Source organism: Talpa europaea (assembly GCF_964194135.1).
Source record: "Talpa europaea genome assembly, chromosome: 1".
Classification (NCBI taxonomy): Eukaryota; Metazoa; Chordata; class Mammalia; order Eulipotyphla; family Talpidae; genus Talpa; species Talpa europaea.
The window spans coordinates 72177360-72198984 of record NC_140073.1 but is presented as its reverse complement, the minus strand read 5'-3'; the positions used below and the strand labels follow the sequence as shown (position 1 = coordinate 72198984).

At 36.1% G+C, this 21625-nt stretch overlaps 1 protein-coding gene across 1 annotated transcript in view; it reads left to right on the top strand.

The window, feature by feature from the left end:
- The window catches only part of PTPN4 (protein tyrosine phosphatase non-receptor type 4), a gene marked incomplete at its 5' end in the record, with an annotated part of 125884 nt that overhangs the window by 16618 nt on the left and 87641 nt on the right, over positions 1-21625 (top strand). Inside the window, one exon of the mRNA XM_084228696.1 lies at positions 17167-17274. Within this exon, the coding sequence (XP_084084822.1) occupies positions 17167-17274 (108 nt within the window). The remainder of the gene's footprint in view (positions 1-17166; positions 17275-21625) is intronic.

The window sequence follows — 21625 nt, the reverse complement described above, 5'->3', positions numbered from 1 at the left end:
AAGGGACTTCTGAGATCAGCTAGTTTAGTTGTTTTTGACATTTAAAAATATAATTTCCATTTTATCATACTACCTTCCTAAGTATTTTTCCCCATCATCAATCAGTACAGCTACAACGTAGTTTTTCCTGTAAACTTGTCTAAAATCCGCCCTGGTTCTTGTTCTTGGCCTATCAACAATAATCTCAGTTTTGCCTGGCAGTAGTTACTGATTAAAGTTTGACTTTCTCTTAGGGATCATCTGTTTTCATCTTTAGAAAAATTATTTCCAATAAGTTAGTTTCTCTGCAGAAGCATTATCCTTTGTGCTTTACAGAGCCCCTCAAATGCCCTGTTAGAGAACAGGGTCCTGGTCCATAAGAGGAATGGTCCTCTTAGGAGGTCAAAGGAAAAAAAAACAACAAAAAACCAAACCCATAGGATCAGAAATGTCCACAAGGGACTAAAATCCATCCAAATATTAAAATTTCTTCTGTAGGCTATTTTGTCAATTTACTCATTTACCTTTTCAAGTAGCCAAACATCTATTGATTGCCTTTGGCAGTCACCATTCTATTTTGGTAGGTGTCAGGGTTCTCCTTTGGCTGTTTTATACTCTCTGACCCTGGATAATCTCAACTGCTTTCTGACTTTAGTTTTCAGACTGATGGCCCTTAAACCTGTATTTCTTCTTGCTCAAACAGAAGAATCATTCATCCATCCATTTCTTGTCAATCCACACACACATAGAGAAGGTAACTAACATGCCTGACAGTGTTCTGGATTCTAGAAATCTGAGTGTTAACAAGACTCTGCTTCTATGGTGCTTATTTTTAATGTGGGCACATGCAAACATCCACATATGTTTGGTGGTAATATGTACTAGGAAGGAAGTGAAGAGATAGAAATGGGATAGAATGAGAAGGCAGTTGGGAGATATATATGGTTACTGAGGAGGTAGCAGTAGAGCAGAGTCCTAAGTGAGAGCAAGGTATAAAAAGGTCTGTTAAGAGTAGAGAATGGGGGCCTCCCTGGTGGTGCAGGGGTTAAGACACAGCACTGTGAAGCTGTCTGCAGCCACTGCAGCACGAGTTCGATCCCTGGCCAGGGAGCAACCCACATGGCGGGGCAGACCTCTCCTATCTCACCTCAGCAGTGTATTTCAGTAGATCCGCCTGTTCTGTTCCCCACTCTGTCTCTGGTGAATCCTCTCACCCACCACATCTCTGGACTGTACCCCAGCTCTTGTATGTGTAAATAAATAAATCTTAGGAAAAAAAAGAGTAGAGAATGAGTTTAGTGATTTGAAGAAAATCAAGAAGACTGTAGCTAGGTAGGAATGTGCAGACAGAAAAAGATAATGTGCACATTAGAAAGATAAAGACTAGATCAAATAAGATATGTTAGGTCTCAGTAAGGAATTCTTTCTTTTTCTGTTGGATTTTCATCTCCCACCCTCCATCCCCCCTTCCTCCTTTGGTTGAATCATAGGTACTCAAATTGCTAGGTTTTAAAAATGGACCTTTTCCAGTTTTCATGAGCTGCATTGTTTCTTAATATTAGTGAATGTCACCAGCTATTCATTTGGTTAATTCAGTATTGTGGGCATCATCCTTGATGTCCTGCTCTTTCTTCTCACTGTGTTCAGTTACCTATTTACCAATTATGCCTTTCTTGAATTTGTACATTTCACTTTAGCCTCTTTGATGCCACCTAGTTTAGGCCTCACTTACTCTGTTGATATTTTTACGGTAGTATCATAATTGATCTTTGTATCTTACTCTTATATCTACATTTCATTATATATGACCTGAAATGTTATAAGTGATCTGGCCACAGCTTACCATTATATTGACTGTTTACTCCTTTCTACTACTTACTACTTTCACTTATCACTCTCTTTGGAGTCTTCTACATCAGTGTAGACTCTTATTCTTTTTAGTGACTACAGAATATTCCATTGAATGAATGTGGATTGCTATTACAAGCAATGCTTTGGAGATCATATTTATACATACAGATGTATTTCTCAGGTTGTGATTGCTAGTGGTGTGATTGCTCAGCCCATGAACACACATTTTTAATTATCTTTGAAAGTCACACATCGCCAACTAAAAGCTTATATGATTTATACAATTATATTATCTCTGCCAGTGTGTGTTTCTCCTGCTCCTTTTCAGGTTGCTATTTATATTTAGCAGTCTTCTAAAGTAAATAATCATATAACTTTACTGCATAGTCATATTAGCACAGTAAATGGTGGAAAAATAACTGATTGAAAATGGTTAAGAGAGGGCCTCCCCTGTGGCGCAGCGGTTGAGCGCTGGGTTGCGAAGCTGCCCGCAGCCTCTGCAGTGCCGGTTCGATCCCTGGCTGCTCCCCGGCCACCGGAGGAGGGTCCCACATGGCGCACAGACCTCTCCTGCCACCCGCTGCTCCCCTCAGCAGTGTGCCTTGGTCCCTCTGCCTGCTCTGCTCCCCGCTCTGGCTCTGGTGAATTCTCTCACTCTCCCGCACCTCTGACTGTACCTAGTGCTTGTACAAATAAAAAAAAAAATCTTAAAAAAAAAAAAAAGAAAATGGTTAAGAGAGACATGAGCTTACTGTTTCATAGTTTTGCTGTAATAATTGTAATTTTCTGGTGCTTGAGTGAACAATTTTAACTGGGTTCAGGTGACTTCATCCGCACGAGGAGGTCCTGGTAGCTTCAGTGGAATGAATCTTTGTTTTTTCTTTCTTTTTATTTATACAAGAACTGGGGTACAGGCCAGAGATGTGGGAGGATGAGAGTATTCGTCAGAGACAGAGTGGGGAGGAGACCAGGCAGACAGACCGAAGACATTGTTGAGGGTAGCAGCGGGTGAGGCAGGAGAAGTCTGCCGTGCCATGTGGGTATGTCCCTGGCCGGTCAGGAATCGAACCCGCCCTGCAGAGGCTATGGACAGCTTCACAGCGCTGTGCTCAACCACTGCACCACTGGGGAAGCCCTGGAATGAATCTTAATTTATACCAAGCTGGTTCATAAAAATATGTGCTCTCAGCATTTAAACAAATCAACCAAATAATCAGATTTAAATCTGTTTTCCAGAGTTATAGTGTTAAACACAAAAGAAGTTTCATGAAGATCATGCAGATTATAAATAGTGGAAATTATTTGTTTTATTTTTGATGAATCATGCTGTATTTCTTCTCAAAGGAAAGAAGCATACATCACATTTTAGTATGTGGTCTGTTAAATAATAGAGACTCAATAAAAGTCTTCAAATAAATAGATTCTCTTTTGAGATGAAGGATTTAAAAGTATTTTAAAGGCATGAGTATGCATACAATATATAATTTATTTACATAATGGAATAAAGAACTATGTTGAAACTTCAGACATTTTGAAATACGTTATTGATGGAAACTCAAAAGCTATTAGAAACAGAACTCCAAATTTACTCTATGTAGCTTGTTTATTTAATTTCATTATATAATTAGTTATTAAACTCCTATTTATTAGTAAGCATAAGTTAGATGGAATTTTTTTCTTTTGTTTGCTTTTTTAATTTTTTAATAATTTTAGAAAGTAGCAAATACAGAAAGTAGCAAATACAGGACAAAAAACTCCCATGTACCTAGCAATAAAATAAGATGGTAATATCTTTTACAACTGTGGTACATTTTCAAAACCACATGTATTGACATTGGTATAATTTATGGACCTAACATTTGGCATCACTAATTTTTACATTTTTGTGTGTCTATAAACCTGTGTTTTTGTATCACATCTGTGATACAAATCAAAATACAGCATTAAATATGATGGGCTTTCATAGAGGTTCTTTATTATCCTTAAGAAACGTCCTTTCTATACTAAATTGAGAGTTTTCACCATGAACAAATGTATTTTTAAAATAGCTTTTGTATATCAGTCCATATGATCATATTAATTATTCATTGACCTGTTAACATAATGGTTATACTAATTGATTTTTGGAAGAGTTTGAAGAATTGATACTAATTCTTTTTGAAATATTTTATGGAATTTACCAATGATACCATCTGGCTTGGTCTTTTATTTGTGAAAAATTGTTAAATTTCTAACTCAATCACTTTACATGTTATATAGATATACTCAAATATTCTGTTTCTTCTTGTGTTAGTTTTAGTGGTTTCATATGTTTATATAGGAATTCGTCCATTTTATCTAAAATTACCCAAATTCTTCCATTTTATCTAAAGTTATCCAAACTATTGGCAGATGATTGTTTGTAACATCCCCTTATAATCACCTCTCCTATTTCCCCCTGTATTATTGTGGTAACTTCATTCTATAATTTAGCAATTGGAATCTTCTATTATTTTTCTTCCTCAGTCTAGCTAAAGTTTTATCAATTTTGCTGATAGTTTTCAAAGAATCAACTTAGGATTTTATTGATTTTTCTCAGTTGTGTTTCTATTCTGTTTATTTCTGCTGTAATCTTTGCCTTCTGCTTGCTTTAGGTTTAGGTTCTTTTTCCCATGTCTTAAAGGATTTTGTTAATTTGAGATCTTTCTTTCTTGATAAAATAATTTACATTCTTAAATTTTCCTCCAAGCACTGATTTAACCATACCCCAACAGTTGTGGTATGTTGCGCCTTCATTTGGATTCTTATCAAAATATTTTCTGATTTTCCTTCTGATTTCTTTGATCCCTTGGTTATTGATGTGAGTGGTATTTAATTTTCATATTCTTATGATTTCCCAAATGTCTTTCCATTATCTATTTCTAGTTTTATTCCTTTATTATTTGGCACCATGCCTTGTATGATTTCATTTCTTTTAAATTTATTTAGGCTTATTTTATGGGCTGGTGCATAGTTTATTCTGGAGAATATTCCCTGTGTACATGAGAAGACACACTTTCTGTTATTGTTGGCTGGAGTGTTCTGTCTGACTTGTTGGTCAGGATTCCTTAGTTGATGCTGTTGTTTGAATTGAATGACCTTCCAACTGTTGTTCTAGACTTTATTGAAAGTAGGTTTTGGATGTCTCCAGTATTACTCTTGAGCTGTCTGTTACTTCTTTCAGTTCTTTATATATTTGCAGGCTTATATGTTCATAAATATATTTTCCTGATGGTAAAACTTTTCATTTTTATGAAATGTCCCACTTTACTAGTGTTTTTTGTTTTCAGATCTATTTTGTGTGATGTAAGTACATTCATTCCAGTGCTGTTATGATTACAATTACATGATAGATAAATCTTTTCTTACCACTTTAGTTTCTGCTTGTGTTGTATCTGAATATAAAGAGTGTGTTCTGTCAAAAGTTTATAGTTTAAGATACAACTTTTCCCATCAGTAACAGCCTCTGCATTTTTTACTTATTTTTGGTTTGTTACTATATCAAATAATTCTATTGATATAATTAAATTTATATTTACCACTTCACTTTTTGTGCTATTTATGACTTATGTATATATTTTTTGTTCTTCTGTTCCTCCATTACAGCTTTTGTATTTAATGCATATTATATTTTGTAAATTTTTTACATTTAAGTTTTAGTTGATTCATTCAGCCAACTGTTAAGGCATCCTTTTTATTTTTTGATTTAAGTTTTGGACAATATATGATTTCTCCCCTCAGGCAGTGTTCATTGTAGTTCTCCCACCATGAAAATAGCCATAGTGCAGGACCGCATTCTCTTGTGCTCCCTCCCTCCCACCCCATTTTCACCCTGCCCAGCCCTTACCCTACCCATCTCCCCGTCCCCTGGATGCCTCATATCTATGCTCAGTTTTCAAGAATTGTCTTTGACCCTTTGTTTGCTTTTTCTGTATTCCACATAGAAGTGAAACCATCTGATATTTATCTTTTTCCTTCTTACTTATTTCGCTTAGCATTAACCTTTCAGCTCTATCCATGTTGCTCAATGACTTTATCTTTATTGATCACTGAATAGTATTCCGTTGTTTATATATTCTACATCTTCTTGATCCATTTATCTGTTTGGGGGCACTGAGGTTTTTTCCATATCTTGGCTACTGTGAATGGTGCTGCATTAAACAGTGTTGCTTGTTTCCTTTTGAATTAGTGTTTTTGTGTTCTTTGGATAGAGTACTAGGAGTAGAATAGCTAGATCATATGGCATTTCTAGTGTTTTGAGGAACCTCCACACAGCTTTCTGTAATGGCTGGACCAGTTTACATTCTCACTGCCAGTACTGGTGAGAGGGGACATCCTTTTCTTGTAATGGATATTAGTGGAAAGGCTTTTGATTTTTTTCCACCGAGAATGATGCTAGCTATGGGTATTGTAATGTAGAGGTTTTATTATTTTAAGTTTTTCAAGTGTTTTCATCATAAATGGATATTGAACTTTATTAAATGTTTTCTGTGTTTATTGCATCTACTAATACGATACAATGATTTTTATCTTTTTTGTTGTTTTTGATGTGGTGAATTATGTTGACTGACTTTCAGGTATTGAATTGTTTTTGTTTCTCCTTCATGTCTCTTCTAAATTTGTTTTAGCTGGAAATCTATTTTATCTGATATTAGTGTGGCTGTCTCTGCCTTCCTTTGGGTGCCATTTGCCTGTAGAATTGTTTTCATCCTTTTACTTTCAGTCTGTGTTTGTCTTTGGAACTTAAGTGCATTTCTTGGAGGCAGCAGAAGGTTGGATTCTGTTTCCAACATGATACTGTTTCTTTTTTTGGTGAGTTCAGTCCATTGATGTTTAGAGTGATTATTGATATGTGGAAGTCTTATGCTTCTATTTGGTTCTATTTTTGTGGTTCAGTTCCTTGTTCAGTTCTTTGTGTCATGCTTCACTTCGGTTCAAATCTTGAAGCGCCTTTTAATATTTCTTGGGGGGCAGGTTAGTGGTTGCAAATTCCCAAAGATTTTGTTTGTCTGAGAGGTTCATTATTTCTCCCTTATATAGGAAGGAGAGCTTTGTAGATAAAGTATTTTTGGCTTGCATTTTTTCCCTGGCATTATTTTGAATATGCCAGTCCATTATCTTCTTGCCCATAGTATTTCTTCAGAGAAATCCAATGTTAACCTTGTTGGTGTTCCTTTATTTGTTTCTTCCCCCTTTTCAGCTTCATTGTTTTTTCTTTGTCTTGGACTCTTGGGAGTTTCACTATGTGTCTTGCTGTTTATTTCCTTTTATTTAGGTAGGTTTGTGTCCTCTTAGCTTCCTGTATTTCTGTGTTCATTTCCTTCTTCACGTTTGGGAAGTTTTCTTTTGAGAATTTCCTTTAGCAGTTTTTCAGCTGCTTTCTCTCTTCTCCTGTGACTTCATATTCCCTTTCCTCATATAGTGTCAGATAGTTCTCAGTGTTTCTTCATTCCCCTTTTTTTTTTTAAGATTTATTTATTTACTTATACAAGCACTGGGTACAGTCAGAAGCACGGGAGGGTGAGAGAACTCACCAGAGCCAGAGCAGGGAACAGAACAGGCAGAAGGACTGAAATACACTGCTGAGGGGAGCAGCTGGTGAGTCAGGAGAGGTCTGTTGCGCCATGTGGGACCCTCGCCGGTGGCTGGGGATCGAACTGGCGCTGCAGAGGCTGCGGGCAGCTTTGCAGCCCAGCGCTCAACCGCTGCGCCACCGGGGGAGGCCCTCTTCATTCTTTTTTTTCTTTCATCTTTTTCTATCTTTGTTATTTTCATGTCTGCATCTTCAAGTGTACCGATCTGTTGTTCTATTTGGTCTATTCTACTTTTATGAATTTTTCCAGAATTTTTTACCTCCTCCATTGATCTTTTTATATCTTGAAGTTCTGTTATTTTTTAGAGATTCAGTCTCTCTTTTCTGTTCTTTGATTGTGTTTCCCATAGCTTCCTTTTTCTTTTCTGAATTTTCTCAGATGTTCCTGATCTGCTTTTTGAGTTTTCTTTGTATTCTAATTTTTGCTGCAATTCTTTGATATTCTTGATTATGGCAATTTTGAATTCTTTATCTGATAGGAAGAAAAACTCTCCCATATCTGTGTTGTTGGGTTCTGGAAATTGGTTTACTTTCTGTGGTGTACTGTTCCCCTGAGGATTTGTTTGGCCGTTTGTATATTTCTTTCTCCCCATTGTTTGCTTTTGGGTGTGCTCTGCTGTAGATGGAGCTTCTATTGGATGTGGGGCTTCCTCTCCTACATTCTGGACATTTACCAGATGGTGGATACATGCCTCAGAAGATCTGGGCATGTAGCACAGTGGAGGTCCTGACTGGGGTAGCTGGGACTGGCAGGTAGTATATCTGGTGGGATCCACCCCCCATCATATCCAGTGCAGGTTGGGACATGGGGTGTTGTGGCACTCTTGGCTCTTTGGGCTAGCTCCTGGCAGAGTTTCATGGGAGGTCATGAGACCATTGGCCACTCTGGCTTACTTCCTGATGCGGGCCTGGGGTCTCACCAATCAGTGAGGGTGTGGGGGTGATTGTGGGATATCACAAGGCCTCTGTAGGTCCAGATAGGCCTTGGTGGAGTCCCATGAAACCAGGAGACCTCTGCTGGTCTGGGCAGACACTGGTGAGATCTCACAGAAATTCATGCAGGTCTGGGCGGGCTCTGGTGTGGGATTTTTTTTTTTTTTTTACGTAGAAGAACCAGCGTATAGGGCATTGGTGCGAAGGGTGAGAGGATTCACCAGAGACAAAGTGGAGAGCAGAACAAACAGATTTACTGAAATGCACTGCTAAAGGGAGCAGCAGGTGAGACGAGAGGTCTGCTGTGCCATATGTGGGTTAGCTCCCTGGCTAGGGGTCGAACTCAGGTCTTCGTGGTGATAATGCTGACACTTAACCACTAGGCCACCAGGGAGATCCTGGTGTGGACTTGTGGACTTAGGTATTATATAACATTTGACTCTCATTAATGAGGTTTTATTTCATTTTTATTTTTTGCTTTTTTCATACTGCTTCCTGTAGGATTTATCTTCCCTTATCAGAATATTTGACTTATAATAACTTAATTATAGTGAGATACGGAAATGTTATTCTATATAGTTCTATTTCTTCTTGCCCCATTGTGGTATTTTTTAAACATGTATTACATGTATCCATCATCCATTGATCTATCTCAATCCCAGCAATATATTTTATAAATATTACTTTATGTCTATTAAGCTGACAGAGTGTTTCTCGTCCTGTTTGATAAAAGCTCCAAGGCCCTCATCATCAACTTCCGGTATCCCCTGGAGAAAGACTAGGAATATGGGGAGTGACTGCCTCGTCTCAGAGCAACTATGGCCACAGGGAACACCTCCAGTACTGGCCCAGGATATAGACCATTGTCATCAATAAGGACCCTTATTTCATATAAAGCCATCTGTATGACTTGTATGAATGCAAGCAATACCTGAAGCTTAGCAAAATTTTATGCATGCCCAAGAGAAATAGCCTCAAGCCAACTCAGTCCAACAAATTTGAACCCTGAGAGGCTGGGGTTAAGATCTCTGGACCAGGGTTCACTCCCAGCTGCCTGGAGTTTACCTTCAAACCCTTGGACACATTTCCTTACTCCTATGCCCTCATGCTTAGATCCACATAATATTGTTTGAAGACTGGGGAAGTAGAGAGTCCTGGAAATATTCCTGCCATCTCCCTGCCAACTGAAAAGTCACTCACTCTACTAGCATAGCTCATTTTCTGTTTTTCCATTGAGCTATGTTTAATGTTTTTGTTCAGGGCTGGGCCAGTATCCCAAGAGCCCATTGAACAGTCTCCTTCCCAACCTCCAAAAAAGAAATTTGGAGGGGAAAATGAGAGCAAGTGTGTGTGTGTGTGTGTGTGTGTGTTTATAATTTAATGATTTTCCTTTCATTTTATCATCTTATACTTTTCATTTCTTTCTGTGGATTCAGGTTACCATGTGGTATCATTTCCTTAGACCAGTAAAGCTTTGATCCCATTTACCTCTTTTGTGTTGTTATTCGTAGACACTTGGGTTGCTTTCGCTTTATAGCTGATATAAATGATGTGTACCTATATAAAATTGGGATACAAAGACTCTTCAAGCTCTGCTCTCCATTCTTTGGGGTGGTATATATGCAGAAATAGAATTGCTGGAACCACCATACTGTTTTCCCCTACCATTTTATATTATCACCAGCATTACTCGAGTGTTCTACATTCCACACGTACTTACCAGTACATTTATTTTCTAGGTATTTGTTTATGTATTTATTTTATATTAAATTTGTTCTTATTGAAGTACCATTGTCCAACATCATTGCCAGTGTTATGACTATAAAATTTCCCACCCACACAGAAACATCAATTCCAAAGAGCACCTGCACCCCTATGTTTATATCAGCACTGTTTACAATAGCTAAGCTTTGGAAACAACCCAAATGCCCAAAAATAGATGACTGGATCAAGAAGATGTGGTACATATATACCATGGAATATTACTCAGCATTCAAAAAAGATAAACACATGCAATTTGCAGCAACATGGATGGCGCTGGAAGGGATCATGCTCAGCGAAATAAGCCAAAAAGAAAAAGAAAAATACCGGATGGTCTCACTCATAGCAGGAATCTAGAAAACTTAAATAAGGGACCAGGAAAATGAATAACTATAAGAAAGTGAAAATCAAAATCAACAGAAAACTATGAACCAGAGATACTTTTAGGGGGGCGGGGGCGGGAGTGGAGGGATTGGGGTCAGAATGGGGGGGCTGCAATTGTATGGGGAATATAACAAAATTTATAAAAAAAAAAAATTTCCCACCCTAGGTATAGTCACGATACCACTCTATCCACTGAAGTACACATAGTCCTCCAACAAATTCCATTGTGGTTTCCTCCCTTCCTCTTCCCCCACCGAAAGCCACAAATCTGTGGTCAGCTTTCAAGGATTGGTTTTAAAGTTTGTTTTTCTTTGATCTTCACTTGGTTTTTCTATATTCCACCTACAAGTGATAGCATCCAGTATTTTACTTCACTTATCTCTTTCAGCTCCATCTGTGTTGCTGCAAATTGCATGAGATTACCTTTTTTGATTGCTGAGTAGTATTCCATTGTGTGTATATACTACATCTTGATCCATTCATCTGTTTGGGGGCACTTAGTTTGTCTACATATCTTGGCTATTGTAAATAGTGCTGCTATAAACATAGGCGTACAGGTTTCTTTTCCAGTATGTATGTATGTATGTATGTATGTATTTATTTATTTTGTGTGTGTGTGTGTGTGTGTGTGTGTGTGTGTGTGAGATTTGGGGGTAGATTCCTAGCAGTGGAATTGCTGGGTCATAAGACAGATCCCTTTTAGTCTTTTGTGATATTTCCATAATTCTTCCAGTAGGGACTAGACCGGTATACTTTCCCACCAGTAGTGTAAGAGGGTTCCTTTTTCTCTACATCCTCACCAGCACTTGTTATTTTGGTCTTTTTGATTTGGGCCATTCTCCTGAGTGTCAGGTGGTTTCTCACTGTGTTTTGATTGATTTGCGTCTCCGTGATGATAGGTGATGATGAACATTTTTTCATATGCCTGTTCACCATCTACATGTCTTCTTTGGAGAAGCACCTATGTAGCTTCTCTGCCTATTTTTTGATTGGTTTATTTGTTTTGTTTTTTTTTTTGAGTTGTATGAGTTCTTTGTAGATCTTTGATGCCAGTCCCTTGTCAGATGCATTGTGTGCATATGTTTTCTTTCACTCAGTAGGATGCCTCTGTTTTAGTTATAGTCTCTTTCACTGTGTAGCACCTCTTTGATTTGAGGTAATTCCAGTTTATATTCTCTTATTTTCCTTGCTGCTGGGGATGAATCTACAAAGATAACTGAAATTTGTCATGGAGTGTTTTACCTGTTTTCTTCTATGTCTTTCATGGTTTCAGTTCTTACATTCAAGTCTTTTATTTAGTTTTAGTTGCTTTTTTTGGTGTATGGTGGAGATAGTTGTCTACTTTCATTCTTTTCCATGTTGCAGTCCAATTTTCCCATTTATTAAGGAGACTTTCCTTGTTCCAGTGCATATTCTTCACTCCGTCATAAGTTAACTGTTCACATGGATGGGTTTATTTCTGGGTTCTCAAGCTGTTACATTGATCTTGGGGTCTAGTTTGTTATAGTACCATGCTATTTTAATTATTGTGGTTTTAGAGTATAATTTGAAGTCTGGAAGAGTAACACTACCATTTCCCCCTTTTTGTTTCAGTATAACATTGGCTATTCTGGGCTTTTTGTGCTTCTATATGAATTTCAGTAATATTCCATTTCTTTGAAATATGCCATTAAAATTTTTATTGGGATTACATTAAATTTGTAAATTGCATTTGGTAGGATGGCCATTTGACAATGTTGATTCTTTCAATGCATGAGCAGAGAATATCTTTCCATTTCATGATGTCTTCTATTCCTTTTAACTAATGTCTTAGTTTTCCTCCTATAGGTCCTATTACTCCTCTGTTAGGTTTACTCCTAAGTAGTTAATTTTTTTTTGTTTGTGTGATTGTAAATGAGATGGTTTTCCTAATTTCTTTCTCTTCTAGCTCATTTTTTGGACGGTGTATTAGAAAGCAACTGATTTTCATGTATTGATTTTGCCACCTGTCACGGTCAAACTGGTTTATTGTCTTAATTAGTTTTTCTGTGGACTTTTTTGGGTTTTCTAGGTATTGTGTCATCTGCAAGTTATGATAGCTCATCTTCTTTCCCAGTGTGGATTCCTTTTATAATTCTTTTTTAAAAGGATTTATTTTATTTATGCATATAAGAGCTGGGGTGTAGGCTAGGGGTGTGGGGATGTGTGTGAGAGGACTCATCAGAGAAAGAGTGGGAGCAGAACAGGTGGATTGACTGAAATCGTAGCAGGGGAGAGCAGCAGGCAAGATAGGAGAGGTCTACTGTGCCATGTTGGTTAGCAACCTGGCTGGGGATCAAACTTGTTCTTCAGTGGCTGCTCATAGCTTCATAGTTCTGAAACTTAACCCCTTGCACCACCAGGGAGGCCCTCTTACCTAATTCTTACCTACTTGCTCTAGCTAGACTTCCAATACTATGTTGAATAGTAGTGGTAAGTGTGGGCATCCTTGTCTTAGAGCAGATCTTAGCTGAAAGGCTTTCAGTTTTTCTCCACTGAGAATTGTTAATTGTGGGTTTCTTATATATGGCTTTATTATGTTGAGATACATTCCCAATTATCCACAATTTTTTGAGGGTTTTCATCATAAATAGGTGTTGGATCATCATGTCAAATGCTTTCTCAGCATCTGTTGATATGGTCATAATCTTTTTTTCTCGATGTGGTGAATTACATTGATTTTCAGATGTTGAACCATGTACACAAATCCTACTTGGTCATAATGTATAATTCTTTTAATACATTGTTGGATTTGGTTTGTTAAGATTTTGAGAATTTTTGCATTTGTATTGATTAGGGAGACTGGTCTGTAGTTTTCTTGTGTTGTCTTTGGTTTCGCTATTAGAATAATGTTGGCCTCATAACATGTATTTGCAAGTATTACTTCTTTCTCAATTTTCGGAAAGAGTTTGATCAGAATTGTATCAGTTGGTCTTTGAAAGTTTGGTAGAACTCATTGGTAAAGCATCTGGTCCTGGATTTTTGCTTTTGGGAGAGTTTTGATTACTGTTTCAATTTCCTTATTTGTGAATGGTTTGTTTTGATTTTCTATATCTTCCTTATTCAGACTTGAATAATTCTGTAATTCTAAGAATTTGTCCATCTATTAGCATGTTGAACTTGTTTGCATATAAATGTTCATTGTAACCTCTTATTATCCTTTGGATTTTTGCAGTATCTGTTGTTATTTCTCTTCTTTCATTTTTGATTCCATTTATTTGAGTTTTCTTTTTTTTTTCCTTGTTAAACATAGGTAGAGATTTGTGTATATTGTTTATTTTTTCAAAGAAACAGCTTTTGGCTTCATTAATCTTTTGGACCGTCTTTTTAAAATTCTGTTTCATTCATTTCTACTTTAGTTTTAATGATTTCCTCCTACTTGCTTTGGGTTTTTGTTGTTGTTGTTCTTTAGTTCCTGGAGGAGATAGGTTAGGTTGTTTATTTGAGGTCTTTCTTGTTTCTTGATATGGGCAATTTTGCTATATATATCCTTCTTAGTGCTGCTTTGTTGTGTAGCATAGAAGTTTTGTTCTCATTATCATTTGTCTCATGGTAATTTTTTTATTTCTTCTCTGATTTCATTAATCCAATGGTCTTTCAGTGGTGTGCTTTCCAGTGTCCACCTATTAGCAGATTTCCTTACTTTCTTTTTGTAGTTGATATCTAATTCAATACCTTTATGATCAGAGAAGATGCTTGGTATGATTTCTGTCTTCACGAATTTGCTGATAGTTGTCTTGTGTCTGAATATGTGGTCATTCCTGGACAATGTCCTAGGTGCACTTGAAAAAATTATCTATTCAATTTCAGTGGTTAGAGCGATATGGTGACCACACTTGAGGGGGGAAATACCCTATAAATGATGATTAGAGTTACATGATCTGATTCCTTGTTTAAAGCTATTGTATTACGATTTATTTGCTGCTTAGGTGATCTCTTAGTAAGATTGGGGTGTTGAAGTCTCCAACCACATATGTATTTTCATTGATGCTGGTTTTCAGAGTTGTTATTTATTGCCTAATGTATATTGTTGTTCCTTTGTTTGGTGACTAAATATTGATAAGTGTTATATCTTCCTGGTATATTGTTCCCTTAATCATCATATGGGGCCACTCACGGTCTTCTGTTACCTTTGTTAGCTGGAAGTGTAGCTTACCTGATATATCTGTCCCCACTTCCATTGGATTCTGTTCATTTATAGAATTGTTTTTCAACCCTTTGCTTTCAATCTGTGTTTATCCTTGGAACTTAGGTGTGTTTCCTGGAGACAGCGGAAGGTTGGATTCTGTTTCCTAATCCAACTAGATTCTCTATCTTTTTATTGGTGAGTTCATTACATTCATTATATTGACAGTTGGAATGAATATTGATATATGAAAGACACCATTTGCCCGTAATTGTGTGGTTCTGTTTGTTTCCTTGTTAAGTTCTTTGTGTTCTATCTTTGGTTTATATACTCAAGTTCCTTTTAATATATCTTGGAGGGAAGGGTTGTGGTTGCAAATTCCTTAAGTTTATGTTCGTAATGAAGGCCGTTATTTCTACCTCATATTTGAAGGAGAGCTTTGCAGGATATAATATTCTTGGCTGACAGCTTTTTATCTAGTAAGATTTTTTATATGTCACTCCATTTTCTTCTTGCCTTTAGTGTCTCTTAGAGAAGTTTGATGTGAGGCCTGATTTGAGTCCCTTTATAGGTTATGTGTTTCTTTGCTCTTATAAGCTTCATTATTCATTCTTTGTCTTGGACTCTTGGAAGCTTTACTACTATATGCCCTGCTGTTCTTTTACCTTCTTAAAAGCTAATAGTTTAGTTCTTTTTTTTACTTTTGAGAAGTTTATTTTTTTTAGAGATTTTCTCAGTTCCCTTTTCTCTTCCCCTTCTTGGAGTCTTATAATTCTTATATTTTCTTTTCTTGTGGAGTTAGGTAATTCTTGGAAAAACCCTATGTTTCTCTTTTTCTTTTTTCTTTCTGGGTTCTTTCTCCATTTGCATCTTTTGGTTCACTGAGTCCATCTAGCCCATCTTTCTTTTCTTTCTTTCTTTTTTTTTTGATTCCATCTTTCATTTGACCTATTCTACTTAGTTGGCTTTCTCCTGAATATTTGATCTACTGAACTTTTTACATTCTTCAATTCCATTATTGTCTAAGCATTCCAATTTCAGTCTTTCACTTGTTAATTTTGTTTTCTTGCCTATCATTGGCTTTTCTGAGTTTTGCCTATCTGATCTGTTGAGAAAGCAGATATGTTTTCTCTCTTGTTCCTTTATTTGAGGTTTTTTTATCATGGCTATTTTGAATTCTGCATGTGATAGAAAGAAAAGTTCTTCCAGGTCTTTGTGATTGGGTATACAACTATCCAGATTAATCTTAATAGGTTTTTGTGTTTCTAACACAAATGTATATTTCATATACATTAGCTGATTTATTGACTGTGTAATTATCCATAGTACTCTCATAATCATTTCTATTTCCATGGAAACAGTCAAGTACCTACTTTCATTTCTGACCTTAATAATTTGAATAGAAGATTCAAATTATTTTATTTCTCAGTCCATTTAGCTAGTTTTGTCAATTTTTTTTCTTTTCAAATAAACAACTTTTGTTGTCATTGACATTTTGTTTTATTGTTTTATACTTTTTTATAATTTCCACCCTAATCTTTATTACTTTCTTCTCCTGATTAATTTGGGCTTTATTTTTTCCCTTGTTTAGTTCCTTAAATTATAAAGTTAGGATTTGATTTAATGTAAATATTACAGCTATAAATTTCCCACTCAGCACTTATTTTACTGCATCTCATAAATTTTGGTATGTTATATTTTCATTTCATGTGCCTCTAACTATTTTGAATTTGCTCTGTGATTTTGTCTTTAATTGTTTTAGTTAATTAATTGTTTTAATTGTGTGTTAATTCCCCTCAAATTGTGCTTTTTTCAGTTTCACTTATACTTTTGATTTCCTTTTTTTTTTTTTCTCATTCTGATTGAAGGGGAGTTACTTTGTAGTCTAATATTTGGTATAGTTTGTAAATTTGCCTTGTGCATTTAAGACAAATTTATGTGGTGAGTTTTACTAGTGTGTTCTGTACATGTTGAGTCTAGTGGCTTATTTTTTTTTATCTTCTATTCCCTTACTTATTTTTTCTTGTTGTTCTTTACATTATTGGGGCTGTAATTTTGTAATATCCAATCTTTCCAGCTATCTTTGTATTTGGCTCTAAAGTGACAGCATAAATTTTGATCATTTGTGTTTATTCAGGTATATCACTTTGCAGTCAAAATTTAAATGTAAGGATAAGCACAGTAAGACAAATAATAGATATATGTGATTTGAAGTAGCAACAATATAAAATTACAAAAAAATCATAACAGTCTGAAAGCAGAAGGTATTTTCAGTCGAAGTTTTTCTTCAATCCTCATATTTATTATATATGTTTAAAAGCTGTTTGCCTAACATCAACTGTTTTTATAAGCAATATGTAAAATGTCAAGTCTTTATTCCCAATTAAGTCATTGGTATGAAATAGTTGTCAATTTAATAGATAAAGAGTAGAAAAGTACCCAAAGTTAAAAATTGTAATGCACATAACTTATCAGTATTGATTTCCTTTTATTTTTCTTTTAGAAACACGATCAGGGGCAAGTTCTGTTGGATATAGTCTTCAAGCATCTTGATTTGACTGAGCGTGACTACTTTGGTTTACAGTTGGCTGATGATTCCACAGATAATCCAGTAAGTTAAGCTATTAGATTTAATTCTCATTTTGTTTTTTTCTATGTAATTTCTGATTTATGACATTCACTGATTTAGTGAAGTTTTGAAATTTGAATTTGAATATTTAGAGATAATTCTGTTGCCTTTATCCTTCATTTTATTGCTGTATTTCTCTGTAAGGTTATTTTCTTAAGATATGTGTATTTAGAAGTCAGTCTGTAAATTTAGTGCCAGTGTCTTTAATTATGTGTCTCAGACAATTGAGAAATAGCTCTAACTCATGCCTCTTTTGTAACTCATATTACAAAGATAACTCATGCTTCTCTTGACTTAAAGAGAAAAATTGGTGATAAGGTTAAAATTTTAATTTGAATATTATTTAATATTGGAGTATACTGGAGTGAAATATTTTAAAATATTAATGTATCTTGTGACTTACCCTAAATTAGTCTGCACTAAGATGAAATTAGGGGTTTTTTTTTTTTTTTTTGCAGCAATCAGGGAGAAATGTTACTAACCGGAATTCTTAATTTGCTAAGTATAAATTTCCCAAGTAAGAAGATTCAAAGGAGACCTGCCCAAATGAGGTGGAAATTAAATTTCAGCACTCAACAATTCTTGGCTATTAATTGACATTTCTTAGATTGTAACCAGCCTCAATTGCAATCATGATTCTTTTTATTAGAAAGAGCAAGTAATACACAAAGAAGATAGCATGTGATGAATAACAGAAATGTTAAAGTCTTTGTAATTCTGTATATGATTATACTGTGAGGGACTTTTAAAATTGAATACAATACCCTTTGATTAATACAGAATGAGTATTTTGAGGGAAGCATTTTGTATAGTTTCAAAAATTTGGGAAGCTGAAGAACTGGTTCTCTGGATTAGTGTTTTAAAAATAAGTTTGCAGGGCCTCCCCTGGTGGCGCAGCGGTTGAGCGCTGGGCTGCGAAGCTGCCCACAGCCTTTGCAGCACCAGTTCGATCCCCGGCAGCAGGCGAGGGTCCCACATGGCGCGCAGACCTCTCCTGCTGCCCGCTGCTCCCCTCAGCAGTGTACTTCGGTCCTTCTGCCTGTTCTGCTCCCTGCTCTGCCTCTGGTGAATTCTCACACCCTCTCGCGCTTCTGACTGTACCCAGTGCTTGTATAAATAAATAAATATATCTTAAAAAAAATAAGTTTGCAAGGGCATGTTGATAGAATGGTATAGAAAATACAAATAACACTTATGAAAAAAGTAGGATTTCTCTCTCTCTGACCCTTCCCATCTCTTCTCTTCCTCTTTATTCTTCCTACTCTTCCTCTCCTTTCCCTCTCTCATTGTAGGGATCCTAGCTCTCTGAATGAGTGGTTATTTGAAAGAAAATACAAAATTTTAAATATTTCTTTTCCTTGCCATTATTTACTGATTTTGTATGAAAAACTGAGGATAATGTAGATAGTCTCAAGTCTCAGTGGAAATGTCCATTGCTATATAACTAAAAGAAAAGCAAATTCATTCATATTTTGATGCCTTTACCAGATGACTTGAACTTCTCCTTGAGCCTGGAGGAATTCTGTTGTTTCTTGATAAACACATGTGAAAGTGGGAGATGATAGAAATTTTAGTAGTGTAACCTTTCCCAGGAAGGTAAATTGTGAGCCAGGCAAGTATCTTAAAGCTATCTGCAGTATGCACTATGTGCTGAAATTCTCTGTAAACTTCTTTATGAATCCTTTATGTATTTCTCTACTTATGGTGAAGAGTCAAGATACAGTTTCCTCCAACTGTTGGTTGTCAGTAGGTTGTGTAACTTGTCTTCTGAGCAAAGGGATTTTCCACTGAGTGTTAGAGAATTTCAGCTGTAAAATAAATGTTTAACAAAATAGACAGCAACATTTGAGAAAAAGCCAATATCATGAAAGAAAAGCACCCTAATGTAAAAGGAAATAATTGTGTTGGTTTTGTAGTAACATGCAAATGCAGTAAATTTTTACATGTGAAATGCTTACAGCAATGCTTGCAACAGAGTAGTAAGTGCTCAACAAACATTATAAACAAGTAAAAGAAAAGGACTATAATCCCATTGGCATGATAGAGAAGATACTGTATCCATGCAAAGGGAACAATGAAAGATTTTGGGAAAAAAATATTGTCACAATAAAAACCCACTGGTTATAGGATAGAGTAGATACTGTGAAAGACTACATGTTTTTTTTTTTTTTAAGACTGCATGTTTTTTAATGTTAATAAATGCAGCACATATAAGTATGGAGAATATTTTAATAACACAACTAGTAAATTAAATTAGGCAATCATAAAATCTACATTATTTTTCAGATACTTACGGAACTTTCCCAGAAATTGGTCACAGAGGAAATTTCATTAGTACATTTGGCAGATACAGAATTAATTTGCAAATACAAAACATTTTCCAGAGTTAACAAAATTCTCTTCTAAGGGGAAAAAAATGAGAAATTGGCTTTGAGACATCTGTCCCTAAATAAAAACTCCTGATGCATTGATAGTGTTGGTAATGAAATACCAATCCTAGTAGCTGTTAATACTAGGTATTAATAGTTTCTGATAAAACATCACATTTTATATCTATATATATGGTCATATAATCTCAATGCCTATTATATCAAAACAGGGTCAGAGTTTATATTACTGTTCAAGATGTAACAAAACATTACTGTAAGCAGTTTTACTCCTAGATAGAAACTCAAGAATTTTTAAAAATGTCCACATAAAAAAATACTACCCAAATGTTTATAGAAGCATTTTTCACAGACGCTTGCAAATGGAAAAAGCTCAAATGTTCATTTGTTTATGAATAGATACACTGAACATGTTATATCTATATAATGAGATATTATTCATCAATAAAAAGGAGTGATATGCCACTTTACACCTCCTAGATTGACTATAACTTAAAAAGACAGGAGCCTATATTGATGAGGACGCAAAGAAAGTGAAACCCTCATACCTCGGTGAATGGGAACATAAAACTTGCGATCATTATGGAAATAAATTTGCCAGTTCCTTAAAAACTTAAATTTAGTTACAATAAGGCCAAGTAATAATATTCTTAAGCCTATACTTGAGAAAAGTGTGTGTGTGTGTATTCACACAAAAATTTGTGCACAGGCCTTCACAATAGTCATGATAGCCAAAAGAGAGAAGCAACTCAAATGTCAGCTCTCAAATGAATGAAGTACTGTTACATGCTACAACATGGATGAACCTTGAAAACATTAGAGTAAATGAAAGAAATTACAGAAAAGGAATCATTTTTATGATTCCATTTGTATGAAATGTTTTGAATAGGCAAATCCATAGAGATAGTAAGTAGATTTGGAAGTTACTGTGGGCTGTGGGTAGGGGGTATTGGATCTGACTGCTGCTAGAGACATGATTTCTTTTTGGGATGATGCAGATTTTCTGATGTTATTTGGTAGTGACAGTTGACAGCACAGTGCGTGCACACTGAAGTGTATATTTTAAAACAGTGAATTGTATGTTGTATGAAATATCAATGAAAATTACTATATTAAAATTCTGGGTCTGTGGCCGCATGCATTTTATATTTTGATAAATGTTGGCAAGTTGTTCTACATTGAGACAGTATGATTTGTGTAAGTGCCTGTTTTCCACACATTCTTGCCACTGTGGCCAATTGAAAGTTTTATTTATTTTTTTTTAAGATTTATTTATACAAGAACTGGGGTATAGTCAGAGGCGTGGGAAGGTGAGAGAATTCACCAGAGACGGGAGCAGAACAGATAGATGGACCGAAGACACTGCTGATGGGAGCAGCGGGCAAGACAGGCGAGGCCTTCCGTGCCATATGGGTATCTCCCTGGCCGGCCAGGCATCGACCCTGTGCTGCAGAGGCTGCAGACAGCTTCACAATGCTGTGCTCAACCCACTGTGACACTGGAGAGGCCCTAAAAGTTTTTTTTTTTTTTAGAGGCATGTTTTATTTATTTATTTATTTGTTTGTTTGTTTTTTTTGTTTATACATGCACTGGGTACAGTCAGAAGCGCGGGAGGGTGAGAGAATTCACCAGAGCGGGGAGCAGAGCAGGCAGAAAGACTGAAGTACACTGCTGAGGGGAGCAGTGGGCGGCAGGAGAGGTCTGCGCGCCATGTGGGACCCTTCTCCGGTGGCCGGGGAGCAGCCGGGGATCGAACCGGCGCCGCAGAGGCTGCGGGCAGCTTCGCAACCCAGCGCTCAACCGCTGCGCCACCGGGGAGGCCCCCTAAAAGTTTTAATCTTTGCTAATGTTATCACTGAAAAATAATAATCCAATGTAGATTGCTTATATAATTACGATCAAGATTAAATCTCTTTTCATATATTTAAATGTCATTTTTTACTTCC